General features: G+C 42.4%; 1 protein-coding gene across 12 annotated transcripts in view; it reads right to left on the bottom strand.

The window, feature by feature from the left end:
• LOC117555896 (protocadherin alpha-C2-like) overlaps nt 1-13880 on the bottom strand; it is a 206894-nt gene that overhangs the window by 20234 nt on the left and 172780 nt on the right. Inside the window, exon 1 of one of the 12 annotated variants that reach the window (XM_034230939.1) lies at nt 11286-13765. The exons of the other annotated variants lie outside the window; for them this stretch is intronic. Coding sequence (XP_034086830.1) covers nt 11286-13661 — 2376 coding nt within the window. The 5' untranslated portion in view covers nt 13662-13765. Of the gene's footprint in view, nt 1-11285; nt 13766-13880 lie in introns of those variants that run through there. 12 annotated transcript variants of the gene reach the window in all.

Here is a 13880-nt window from a genome sequence, read left to right on the forward strand (position 1 = left end):
CCGTCTTTTCAGCTTGCTGTGAGTGCCCTCCCGCCTCATTAAAAACGAGGAAATTATCCGTGCATAACTCCGACTATGTGCAGGAATACCACCGCATCCTCTCTGGTGCCTGTTTAACGGGAATGTTCCCCTGTGCATCCATGTTTTCCTTTGTCTATGCTGGGTTCTGTTTTTAAATTTCTCTATCCTACAGTGCAAGGCTGGCTGCTTTCACTGTCTATAGCGCTCTCTCTCTTTTTCTCTCTCCCTCCCTGCGATGGTTTCTGTGGGCAAAAGGGGAGGGGGAGCCCTCTCGCTCAAGAGATGCTGACTGCATTTCAACACCTCCGAATAAAATGATGGAAGAACATCTAATAAAATAAAAACAAACACAGAAAGGAAGAAAATACTCCGGAGTATTATGTGCACGAATATGGACGCTGTAGCTGACACAGATTTTGGGGAAAACATTTCGACAACAATCGTTTTCCCTGTTTTTGTCAGCGCCACCGCCCTTTTCATTGTACGCTGGGAAACTGATTTATGAACCAGCCTGGCGATTACATTTCCGCACTGATGCAAGCCCACAATTACTCAAGAACCCTCGAGCCAAACGGAAAAGCAAATGTCTGATATATGCAGAATATATTTTGAAAAAAAAGAAACATATACAAAAACAAATACACCACCTATAAAAACAATACAAGCTCCATGCAATTTGGGTGTATTATTTCCTATATGACTTTGGTTGACATTACTCTATTACACACGTTATTTTATCACAACAAATGCCATGGGAATAAGATTAAATTAATGAAGGTGTTGCGAGTGTGGTCAGAGGCTCTCTCTCTCATATTTTAACCACAACATTCAATAGAGGGGTGAATCTAGCCTGGCTTCTCACCATGTGTCTCTTCACGAGAGTTAAGTGCTGAGACACTGGGACGTTCTGTCAGCATATAGGCCTAACTGACATTTGCACTTCTACATACAACACAAAGCACGTAATGTTAATAAGATGTCCACTGGTGACGACGAGGCTAGTCGGGTCACAGACAATATGCTCTGGGAGTGAACCCTCTCATCTGGCCAAAATACAACGCTGCGGCCACCTCTGGCAGGCATGAACTGCGCATGCGTGGGGTAGCAGGTGGCGGCCAAATCAGCCTGCTCTGGCTCTCCTCTAATTACTCCGAACACAGAATCCATGTACCTAAATTAAATTCAGATTTAAATTGAATTCAAGTTAATTGGATGAGACCTCACCCCAATGCATTTAACATGGCAAATAGAAATTGAAGATCCTTGACACGATTCAATTTGATCTCAACAGTGGAGCGATGACTGTAAAAAACAATCAACTCAAGTTCAGTGTTCGCAGTTTCACGTCAATAGGTTTGCTAGGAGCCACCATAAATAGGCTTTAAATTAGTCTGAGAAAAAACAGTGATGTAACAGTAAAACTGTGCTGATGTGATCCTTGCCACTCTTTTGACAAGTTGTGTGCTGTGAAGAAGTGGCCTTGTGAGACCCTGAGTCTTCAAGATTCACTCGGCCACTGGGCCAAGATGAGCGTCCACTGCCCACACAATCTTTTTCCTCTCCTGGTGCTCTGCCACTCACCCACGCCCGGTCTGCCCACGGCGATGACAGCGTTTGCATCCTGGGAAACGGGGAGAAGGCTGTGACTCACTCGGATGCTGCTAGTGGATGGGTAGATGCACATTGACTCTTCACACTACAAGGCGACGACGAGGAGGTGGCAAAATAGGGAGTTGGAAAAGCAGCCAAGTATATAAAGGACTGAATTTGCAGACTGCAAAATGTGCATGTGGTTCTTGAACGTGCACTATGTTATTCAAATGACATTATATATTAGCTATTACCTCTGCAAAGCCTTTTTTAAAACGGTAAAAAAATGAAATGTCATGGACTTTTTACTGCACACCACTGAGCAGGGGAGGGGTGATCAAGCGAAGCCTTACAACTGTCTCTGATGGTTCTACGTGTGCAGTCTGCCACGCTCACCGTGACATTTAGCAGATTTTCCCGGTGGGACATGTGGACCTCCGTGTTAAGCAATGACACAAACAAGAAAACAGGCACCGTTTATCTCGTCAAAAACCAACACAGCGCTGGAATTACACATGACCTGTGCACCTGACTCTCCTCCTTCCTCCTCCCTTTACTTTTCCAAAGGGTTGCTGCTGGATAAATTACAACTCCCTCTCCTCTTCCAAATATGCCCATCTGTTTCAGCCTCAATTACTCTCTCAGCTGTAGATTACTTCATTTTTCACCCAAGGGTGCTGTAGACAAAGTTATCCCAATTAGCCTGATACACATCAACAAACACAGATTTCAAAATCCTAATTGAAGAATTTCTGATGTTTAGTGGATTTTGTCAACACAAATACAGGTTGTCAGAGCTTTCCCCACCCTCCATATCAAGCAATGTACGTGTCCTATTATTTTTTGTATTCTCCCTTTATCCAAATGTTCACTTATCCCAACGTCTCTTGCCTACGCACTGTGGATCTCCAGCTGCACCTCTGTCAGACATCCAATGATCTGAGGGCTGGCCAAGGAGCATTCTGGGGTTTTAATGGAAACACAACTGCTAATGCCTTTTCCAGACTCATAGACTGTTCTGTACTTGGTCCCCTTCTGTTCATCATCTACATCCTCCCAATTGGACAAATCCTCCGTCAACACCAACTCCAGTTCCACTGTTATGCTGATGAACACAGCTCTACCTCTCAACAAAATCAATTTCTCCAACCACACACTCCCAGCTCAGCACCTGCCTCAATAACATTAACATGTGGATGCAAAACAATTTTCTAAAACTTAACTGTGACAAACTCACTTACCCGCTCAACCCAAGATTTTTCTCTAACCATCGATGGCTCCATTGTCAACCCCTCCATTCACATCCGTAACCTTGGCATCATCCTCGACCCCACCCTCACTTTCCTCCCTCACGTCAACCAGGTCACAAAAAACGCTGTCTTCCATTTAAAGAACATCGCCCGCATTAGACCCTCCCTCTCATCGATCGCTGCTGAAACTCTGATCCATGCCTTTATAACATCCCGACTGGATTACTGCAACAGCATACTTTTTAGATCACCTGCATTCACACTAAAAAAACTTCAATATGTCCAAAACTCAGCTGCCCGCTTGCTCACCTCCACCCGACGCTCCGACCACATCACCCCTATCCTCCATGACCTCCACTGGCTCCCCATCAAACACCGCAATGACTTTAAAATATTACTTTTCACTTTCAAAGCCCTCAACAACCTTGCCCCCCCTACCTCTGTGACCTCATCCAACGACACACCCCCGTCGCCTCAGGTCTGCTGAAGCTAACCTACTGCAGCCCATCAGGACAAAGCTCAGGACCTGGGGTGACAGGGCCTTCGCTGCAGCCTCCCCCACACTCTGGAACTCCCTCCCCATCCACGTCAGATCCGCCAACACTCTCACATAATTCAAACAATCCCTCAAAACTCACCTTTTCACTCTTGCCTTCAACTCCTAATCAACTAACCCCTTGCCCTTATTCCACCTAGCTAAGCACTTTTTACTTTTGTTGTTATTTTGTTTTACTTGCTTGTAAGTGCTTTGAGCACCAGGAAAAGCGCTTTATAAATGTAATGTATTATTATTATTATAGACAAAAACTAAAATCAGTAGGTGAGAACAAAAAAAACGTTTGGCTCCTAATAGATTTGGTGAAGAAAGATAATTATAATTAAAAACATTTCTTCATTTTTCCTGCTAGAGTATTAACACCCCACCATTGCATCACTTTTGCAAGACGGCTGTATTAATAACATTCTCCTCAGTAAGACTCAATTTCATTAATACTGTAAGCGGCCACTCTAAAAGCCATTCATATTACATCCCTCTGAGTCTTTTATCTGGAATCCCCCCATTTTAGTGAGTCAGATGTCAGCAAAGATCCACAGAGGAGCAGGTCAAGGCTGGGCTATCATGAAGCAGAAGTCCTTACATCACTCCCTCAGTCAACATATACAAACAGAGGCATGCAAACTTAAAGGGCATGTATGCCTGTAGGCACACACACACACACACACACACACACACACACACACACACACACACACACACACACACACACACACACACACACACACACACACACACACACACACACACACACACACACACACACACACACACACACACACACACACACACACACACACACACACACACACACACACACACACACACACACACACACACACACACACACACACACACACATAGTGAAAAACACAACTACTGAAAACACAAATGCTATCTAAGGATACAATTAGTCTGAATGAATGTCCGAGAATCTCTTGCTGCTGCTTCTTATAACTCTTGAATCACATAAAACAACCATCAAGGACAAACAGATGATCGAGGGAATAGGTCCCTACACTGACTACACTGGTTCACAGATGGAACTCCTCATGTGCCTTATTTCAATGCATTTTGATGGAAAATATTATTATTTACGTCACTAATCATAAACTTCAGGGCCAGAGTTTTCATCTCCATGTTATTCAAAATGTCATAGAGCTTTGGTTTGGTGCCACTTTGCACAATGAGACAGTCGTCATTGTATTAGGTTGGTACTGGTAGAATATTAAAGGCACACATATCCTTTTTTCTATATGATAATCAAAGAGAAAGTGAGCAAAAAAGAAATAGAGGAAGTGTATGCAGACTGTTTATTGTTTTGTAGGTGGGCAGCAATGTCTGTAGAAGAAAAATGTGCTTTCAGATTTAGATCAATAAAAAATATGCAAAGCAGTGACAAAACACAGCCCTTGTAGGAAGAGATGGCAGAAACAGCTAATTAAAACATTTTAAAGATAAGTTATTCCCGAGGTGGGGGAGATTATGGGATGTACAATCCAAACAATAAAATAAATATATCGTTTTTGAGTTTTTTACACTTTTTAACAGTAACTGGTCATTCATGTTAACTTTGTGTCTGTTGGTAATAATTTCTACCAACCAAAATAAAATGAATGTACGGCAATGACATAGTATCTTCATTTTCACAACGCAGTATAGGGAGTCTTATCTCAGTAAAAAAAAAAGAAAGAAGCCAAGGTCAAAAGCACTGCAAATTGATTCCTTATGTCAGGTCTGAGAGGCAGGCAGCAAGAGGAAGCAGAGGTGGAAGAGACAGTGTAATTGGTCCCTCTGTTGGATTAAATCGGTAGTACATGGGATGGACACGTCATCACCCCACTGCCCATCCTCACAGGCTTTTTCATTAAGCCAAAGCACTAACACATAATCCCAACCCTGAGTGTGCGTGTGTGTACGAGTGTGTGGGATTTAGAGAGAGAGAGAAAGAAAAAGAGAGAGACAGAGGGCACAGACGTCACACTGCAGTGGCAGTCATTTTCTCTCTTATTTTAGAATACAGTGAAAACAAGGAATAAAGAAGGATATAAGGTAAGGCTACCTTTCAGAGGTGAGACGAAAAAGAACAATATGAAGCATACCAATAGTGGAGTGTTTAGTACAACAGTCTTACATTAGAAGTCACATGTTCATGGATCAAAATGTGATACTAAGCTATAATTTCAATGTATTGGATAGACACCACAAACACTTAAATAGGGGTTCTGGTGTGTCAGCTGAACATGTTGTGTCCCTCACTGAAAAAAGGTAAATAAACAACTCTCAAAGATAAGGTACCACAATCTGCTCTTGCGTTGTTAAAGTGTCACTCACTTTATTAGCCTCAGTCTTTCAAATTCAAATGGAAAATGCATAATAAATATACAAAACTCAATGGTATTATTTAGTTAATAGGCTTATAACACTATGACAACGCTGTGTTCTCATACCTTCCTATCATCCTAGAACTTTCCATTTATAAATCTCAGAAACAAAAGTCCCATGGTAACCACAATCCTTTTACTCAGATGGATACAGTATGTTTGTTTGTGCTGATCCCTTGTGTGCCTTGCTTTCAAAAAGAAAGGTTATGAGAGAACTAAAAGCACCATAAATCCCTTCCTCTGGGGTCCTGTACGGGTTAAACAGTTCCTTGGTTGTCCTGGTTCAGCCTGTGCATAAATCAAACAGATTTTTCTTGTGGCAATGAACAAAGCTATCAGAAAATGCAGGCAGGCTTTGGATACTTCCCTCTTAGGATGCCCTGGCTTTGTATACTTGCCGGATGGGAGAGGATGGAGCCCATGGTTCTGAGCATGACAAAGCTAATCTAATGACTGCAAAAACATCCCGATGCCACTAAGAGGGAGCACAGAGGGAGGATGGACGGGTTGGTGGAAGTGGGAGAAGGGGAGTGCTGGTGATAAGTTCTTCCTTTTATCTGTGACCAATTGTAAGCCTGTGATGTTCTCACCCAGCTGCAGGGCATGTATTTAATGTGTTTTGTTGTCAAACTCATCCTCAGAAGCTCCAGTTTTCTCACTATCTCACACTCAAGGCTTGAGTCTGCGCTGCTGTATTTATGACTTTCCCTAAAACCCAGTCCCTTTTTAGAAACGATTCACTAATCTCACACCATTCTCCCTTGCTTGCTTTCTACCTTTACCCCTCGTCTGACTTGGCAATTCTGCACAGGATGCTGCACATCTTTGGTTGCCATCTTCCTCTTTGTCTATCTCCCTATGTCTCCCTTTCTCTCCTCCTGCCCCCCATCATGTCCACCCTGTTTCCTTCCTGCTTACAGCACATGCTGGGACTGATGTCTGAGTGGGGGTGGGTGCATACTGGCGGATCCCTGGAAACAGACTAGTTCATCATTAAATTACGGCTTAGAGCAGTCTCCATGGTAACCACAGATAGCAGCACTAACCTCACGCACACAAAGGACACACCCTTGTGAAGGGGAACAACAGGAAGTGCTAAATATAATGATGTGAGTGTGACAGTCAGACAGGGAGACAAATTCAGAAATTATATAAATAAACACATGTTCTGTTAACCTAGCTGCTGTTCTGTCACCTTGTATCAAAACTGGTGAGATAAGGTCATTTAAACGTAATGCTTTTTGTCCATCTGTCGAACCCATCTATGTTATCTACCACAGATGACTTTGGTGAATGTCTCTACTGCAATAAGAGCTGCGGAACATTAGCAGTGTGCCTAATGTACAGTAGAATCAATAATTTAATGCAGCACCGGGAGAGGGCAGTTAGAAGCTTTTATTGGATTCAAACTCTAAACCTCAAGTCAGCCTCTTATGCATACTGCAAAGAAGCTCTCCCAATTGCTTTACACGGTGTATTGTATAATGGCTCTATAAAACACCCACCAAGGCAATACCTGCTGTATGAAAAAAAAGACAGTCTTGCAGCTTTAGAAAATATCATGTAACACACCGAAACAGACACACGATGTTCTGATGCAAGGATAACATCCTCTCCTCGTTATCCACACTGACCCTTTGCTCCGCCCAACCCGTTTGGATGATTGACACTAGGTGTTGTCGGCCCCGCCCAGCCGCAGAGCAGAGAAGGAGGGAGAGCTGAGCCGAGCAGAGCTGATACCTCGATCGGTACTGAAGCTCCCTGCTGCTGCTGCAGCGAGTAGCGGAAAATTACCTACCCCTCCCCCCTCACTCACATTCGCAGAGAGCTGCAGCATTCCCAACACAAACTGAATCCCTTTTACGCAGAGAAAGCCCTAGGCATTGTTTCTGGAATCAGAGTATGGAGAGCTTGAACATATAGCAGGGACCGCATCAGGGAAAGAGCGAGGCAACGAAAACACAGGCTCATTCAGATGGTGCATAGCGCGCTGCCATTTTTAAATCACACGCTGACCCACTTTAGAGCCTCACATAACCCATACGTATCGCCTTCCCTGCAATGGGTAAAGTCTGTTTGAGAGCGCAGAAACCCTGATTCAGTCCTACTCACACTGAACCAACCAAACGAAAGGTGTTTTGACAGATGAGGCCATGCTTGTTTGTGCTGGACCACTCCCTGAAATGAAGTCACATCGTCTGAATGACTCAAAGCATCATAGATTCACAACAACACAAAGCACAGCGTGCGTCACCAAGAATATCCAACACAGATAAAGCACAGATAAACTATGTTACTATTAAATTAGTATCACATTCCATACAAATGTCCATACAGAACTGCATTTTAACCCTGACAAATTCAATCACGACATAATCCACACAACACCTGCGTTCTATGGCATGAGCTGGCAAATGTTGCCTCATACTCTGTACACACTTTAGGGATGTTAATGAAAATATATTAGATCATGTTTACAGCGCTCTAAGGCTGACGGCACACATGTCTAGAGATGGACGGTAATTCCCTGTTAGTTCTCTCAGCTGCTCCCCTTCTCAGAGAGCTGATGAAGGAGAGGGGGAGGGGAGAGGCTCTGACAGCATAGAGGAGGAAGAGAAAAAGGAATAGGCTTGAAATGAATTATTTCATGTTGCCTATGTCTTGATGTGGGAGAGCAATGTAATTGAGGGAACTGAGCAAACAAGATTCAAACAAATTGTAGAAATAGGTAGAACCAGATCTAATTCACCAATACAGGATTGTTAGGAAGTGAACATGTTATTTTAATAAATAAAGAATAATATATATATGTGTGTGTGTGTTTAGCAGTTGTATCAGATATATCAGATTCAAGGCACATACATCACCTATTGTCAGTATTAAGAGGGATTGGCAAAAGGGACCCTTTCTCATGGATGTTAATCTATCAATATAGCCTCACACCTTAAAAGCATAACAGTGTTTGACAATACACTGGGGCTCGGAAGTGAAGTTCCCGGCTATAATTTATGGAGGCATGGCATACAAAAAACAACCCTATATGACAAGTATGTATAGTTGCTCATTGGTGTAGGCTAGTTAGGTGGAAATATGTACACCTTGTTTTTTTGTATAGGCCTCCTTCCCAGACATTTTGACAAAATCATAGTATCAAAATAGGAAAATGACAGGTGTAATGCATGCTGGATATGCTGAATTTGTGTCTCAGGTTCAGGTTCCTGTTATTCTGCATGGTGTCACTGTCAGGTTATAGGGCAATATAGAGCAAGCATGAAAGTTTTCAGAAACACTAGTGCTTTTCCAACAATGGAAGTCCAAATATCAGCAACGAAAAAGGGCATTGAACGTAGAGTTTGGTGACCTATACAATTTTCAGCCAAACTCCTTCCAACTTCAACATTAGATGAGAAGCTGAGAAAGGTGCATTGCTGGTGAAGCTCAAAAATGAAGATAGCAGCTTGTTATCCTACAGTTTGAATGAATATGTGTATAGACAATAACAACCAGACAACACAATGCATGGGCAAACCAAAAGGTGCACCCATGAAAACACAGCTGCTGTCAGTAATTCCCTATCAAATGTCATGCCACCAAAACCTTCACTAAGCACAAAAATAAACTTGTCATCAAACAGCAGACGACTAGCTCTGTTTACTTCTGCTTTTCCAACCTAACCATGAGCTCGATCACACATGAAAGATGCATAGCTTATTCACAGGTGACCTAGCAGTAGATATAAGGTCGATGAGAGGCTCTTATGCAGTAACACAATCCAGACATGCTCTGATGAACTGTGGTTATTTTGATGTAGCAAGATAATGCAACGGGATGCTAAGTAAAACACGTCCTCTCTGTGGCCGACGGACAACGTTAGCCTCCACCAGAATGTTTGCAGTACAGCTCCCAGCCATTAGCGGCAGGCCACCACAAAGTGAGGAAGATGGCGTTTTCTTGGCTTTTTAAATGGCTTATTGACATTTCGTCCTGACCGGTTGCCAAGAAGTTAAACTTGTTAACTCCTGTGATTCAGCTTTCACCACACGTTGTTCTTTTAATGGATATCATGGACATGCAGCTCTACAAAACTCGTCAGGACTTCTCAAAACCACCATTCACAAAAATACGTTTTTTGTTCACTTGAAATGTATGCAGTATCTTTTGAAAACATTCCCTGCTGTGCTAGTAGCTAATTTGCTTATTAAATTGGCTTCTTTTGAGTTTAAGTGCTATGGAGGCTATATTAAAGTAATGTGTTTAGGAAGTCGTCGTTTACACGGTTCGGACTGAAGTAAAAAACGACGTTCAGGGAGATGGTATGTGTTTGAATACATCCGTGCCCTTTATTGACAGTGAATGGGACGGGAACTGGATAACTTCAACTTTCCTCGGAGGGATAAAGCTACAACCACCCTTCAAGTCAACTGACCAAGTACCGATTCTCAAACGTTAGCTGGCGTATTTAAACTAGGCTACATGTTGTTGATTCAGACCGGCTAATGTCCGAGTGCAGCAATCTAACTGTACACAATCACACGGGAACAAAATGCCTGATAACATGCCCTCAGTCTGTGAATGAGACAGACAAGTGTCTGTGGTTAATACAAGCCAGTAATAATAACAAGTCTGAGGACATAACAAAAATAAAAATGGAGGGTATCTTTTCTAAATTGGAACGGTATTGTCGTTTTCGCTGCCCATGTTTTGCCCACCTCCTGTTGTTTGAGCATTGCATGAATATCTTGCATAATAACGCAATTATATTTTTGTAAGGCTTTGAGGTGATATACAACACTTCATTGCATGTGTTCATTTATTTAACCGCAATGAAGAGTTGTGATGTCGTTAGTCACTCAAGTTATGTTAATATATGGTGAAAACATAACTTGAGTGAGCTGATTTATTAAAGTATGGCATATTCTTTTTTATTTAACAGGATTTGTCAGCACTGCAAACTCTAGTTTTGTGCTGTGATCTGTAAGACTGTGCTGGGGGATAAGGAGCAGAGCAGTAACAGGCCTCTGCAATTTCAGTAACCGCAAAAACACCATGCAGGGTTCAGCACCATAGACAGCGTCACTGCTCGTCACCAGAATGACAGAACAAGTTCAATCAACTAAGACTTCACCTCTCTGCCTAAAATGCTATTATTCAGCAACTGTAAAGAGAATTCAACATAGAAATCTCGCAGGTGAAATTGATGATTTAACTGTATATCCCCCACAATAACTATTTTGTTTCACATAGTTATTTCACAGAAAGTCAGCAAATGTTGCAATAATCGAAAATCTGGTAATCTCATAACACGTCTTTCGGAAATGTAATGAGTAAATCATCAGAACTAAATCTACACTTGGGTTCAAACAACTCACCTTTTTATTTATCTATATATTGTAAATATTATGATGTATAAATAGGTATAACATTTCAGTATTTTGCATGATACCATTGTGAAGTTCCTCTAGCATTCAGCACAATATTGCCTACCTTGTCATTGTTGGGTAAAGTCTGAGTTCTGGTAAAAGTGTCTCCTCCGTTAATACTGATCAGCTCACCATCTACAGGCGGAAACGGGCCGGGGAAAACCACTACGTCACTCTTCATTGTGTCTGAGCTGAAACACACGTCGTACTGCTGAGTAGATTTAGAGTAAGACCAGCTCCCGTCAGGGTGGGTGGTGATCATTGGGGCGCTGTACCTGCTGAAACTGCCGTCTGTCCTGTGGCATTTGACAGCTATTAAACTGATGAGGCTCAGCAGAAAGATCACTGACACCGACACAATGGCGATCAGCAGATACAGGTTCAAATCAGAGAAGCTCTCCTCCTGTATGGGGACATGTCTGAACTGAGTCTGGATGTCAGCTGTGCTTTCAACCACCACCACATCAATAGAGACAGTAGCTGACAGGGAGGGTTCTCCGTTATCAGAAACCAACACCACCAAGGGGTGAGTTTGCAGGTCATTGTCACTCATTCTCCTCTTAGTCCTGATTTCTCCGCTACTGGTTCCAATCCGGAAGAGGTTGTTTCCTTTGGGCTCAGAGAGGTGATACGAAAGCAGCGCATTGTATCCAGAGTCTGCGTCTACAGCCCTAATCTTTGCCACAAAGTATCCCGCCTCAGCAGAATAGGGGATGCTCTCACTGTTAACGGAGCCGTGCTCAGAATAGGGCGCGAGGACTGTTGGATTATTGTCATTTTCATCCAGAATTAAAACGTTCACCGTCACATTGCTGCTGAGAGGAGGAACACCAGAGTCTGTGGCCTGGACTTTAAACTGAAACGTGTTTAACTCCTCATAGTTAAAAGACTGCAGGCTGACTATATCTCCAGTCTCTGAGTTGACGTTTATAACAGACCCTATTATATTGTTCTTATTTTTATCATAAATTACTGAAAAAGTAATTTTTGCATTTTCGTCTACATCCGGATCATATGCTTTCATAGTATAGATAACTGCGCCTACTGGACTGTTCTCTTTGACAAAAATGTTTATCACAGGCTCATTAAAACGAGGTGCATTGTCATTGACATCAGACACGTGGACTGTAATAACTCTTGTAACGGAAAGAGGCGGAACCCCTTCGTCTGTCGCTGTTATTGTTACGTTGTATTGAGAAGCTCGTTCTCTGTCTAGAGTTCCGTCTACGACTAAAGAATAATGATTTTTATATGTGTTCTTTATTTTAAACGGCACTGCATCAACTATTCTCACCTGAACAGCGCCATTTTTCTCTGCGTCGTTGTCTTTCACAGTTATAAGTCCAACCATTGTGTCTTGCGGTGCATCTTCCCTCACTACGTTGACTAAGGATGTTACCGATATTTCTGGTAGATTATCATTAATATCAGTGATTTCAACTAGTACTTTACAGTGAGATGCTCTTGGGTTTGGTCCTTTGTCTTTAGCTTGGACCCGGATTTCAACTGCATTACTTTTTTCGTGATCTAATTCTCCATTTACAGTAATTTCACCCGTCAAGGCATTTATTGAAAATGTGTCAACATCATTATCACTGTCGTGGTTAATAAATGAATATACTATTTCCCCGTTAGGACCTTCATCTAAATCATGAGCATACACAGATATTACGGTTGTGCCGAATGGCGTGTTTTCAAGCACCGTGGCTTTGTACAGTGGCTTGTCGAAAATCGGAATATTGTCATTTGCATCTTGGACATTTACGGTGATATGTAACGTTCCTGATTTAGGAGGTTTTCCTCCATCTACAGCTGTCAGCGTTAATTTAATAACCGGCTGTTTTTCACGGTCTAAGGCTTTCTGAAGCACCATTTCGGCAGACATTGTCGGCTCTCCACCGTTCTGTACGTCCAGTGTGAAGTGTTCATTTTTGCTAAGCTTGTAGCCTTTAACCGAATAACTGCCGACATCTGCATCAAAGGCTCTTGTGAGGGTAAATCTTTCCCCAGGAAAAGCTGACTCGGACACGTTCAAAACAATCCCTGGTATCCGAAAAGAGGGTGCATTGTCGTTAATATCCACAATGTTAACCTCGAAGCGATAAAGATTCAGCGGAGAGTTCACAATTGCTTCCACTTCCAGAGAACACTTCACATTACGAGAGCATAGCTCCTCTCGGTCAATTATGTCTTTCACCGAGAGTATCCCAGTCTTAACATCCGTTTCGAAATATCTCCTATTAGGTCCTGAAATCTCAAATCCGCGAGTTTCCAATTCTGGTACATTTAGATGTAAGTCCTTTGCCAAATTCCCCACAGCGGTACCAGGGCTCGATTCCTCTGTAACAGAATACACAATCTGTGCTGCGGCGAGACTCCATATGTGAGATACATGAAACAACAAATAAATCCAATTCCTCAAAATATTCCCTCGTTGCATTCTGCCCACAACCTGATTGTCAAGTTAAAAAAATTACTCCAGCGTTAACATTGCTCAGAAATCCTCCAGATCAGAGCTCCTTGATACAGTGAGTGTTCTTTACTGCTACGACGAACAAAGAATTACAAACCTCTCTTAAACGAAAAGGGAGGAGCGTGGTAAGGAAAAAAGTATATTTCCTCTGTGAGGCAATTGGGACATCTAGTGGTCATTTTGAAG

The sequence above is a fragment of the Gymnodraco acuticeps genome, unplaced genomic scaffold (assembly GCF_902827175.1).
Source record: "Gymnodraco acuticeps unplaced genomic scaffold, fGymAcu1.1, whole genome shotgun sequence".
Classification (NCBI taxonomy): domain Eukaryota; kingdom Metazoa; phylum Chordata; class Actinopteri; order Perciformes; family Bathydraconidae; genus Gymnodraco; species Gymnodraco acuticeps.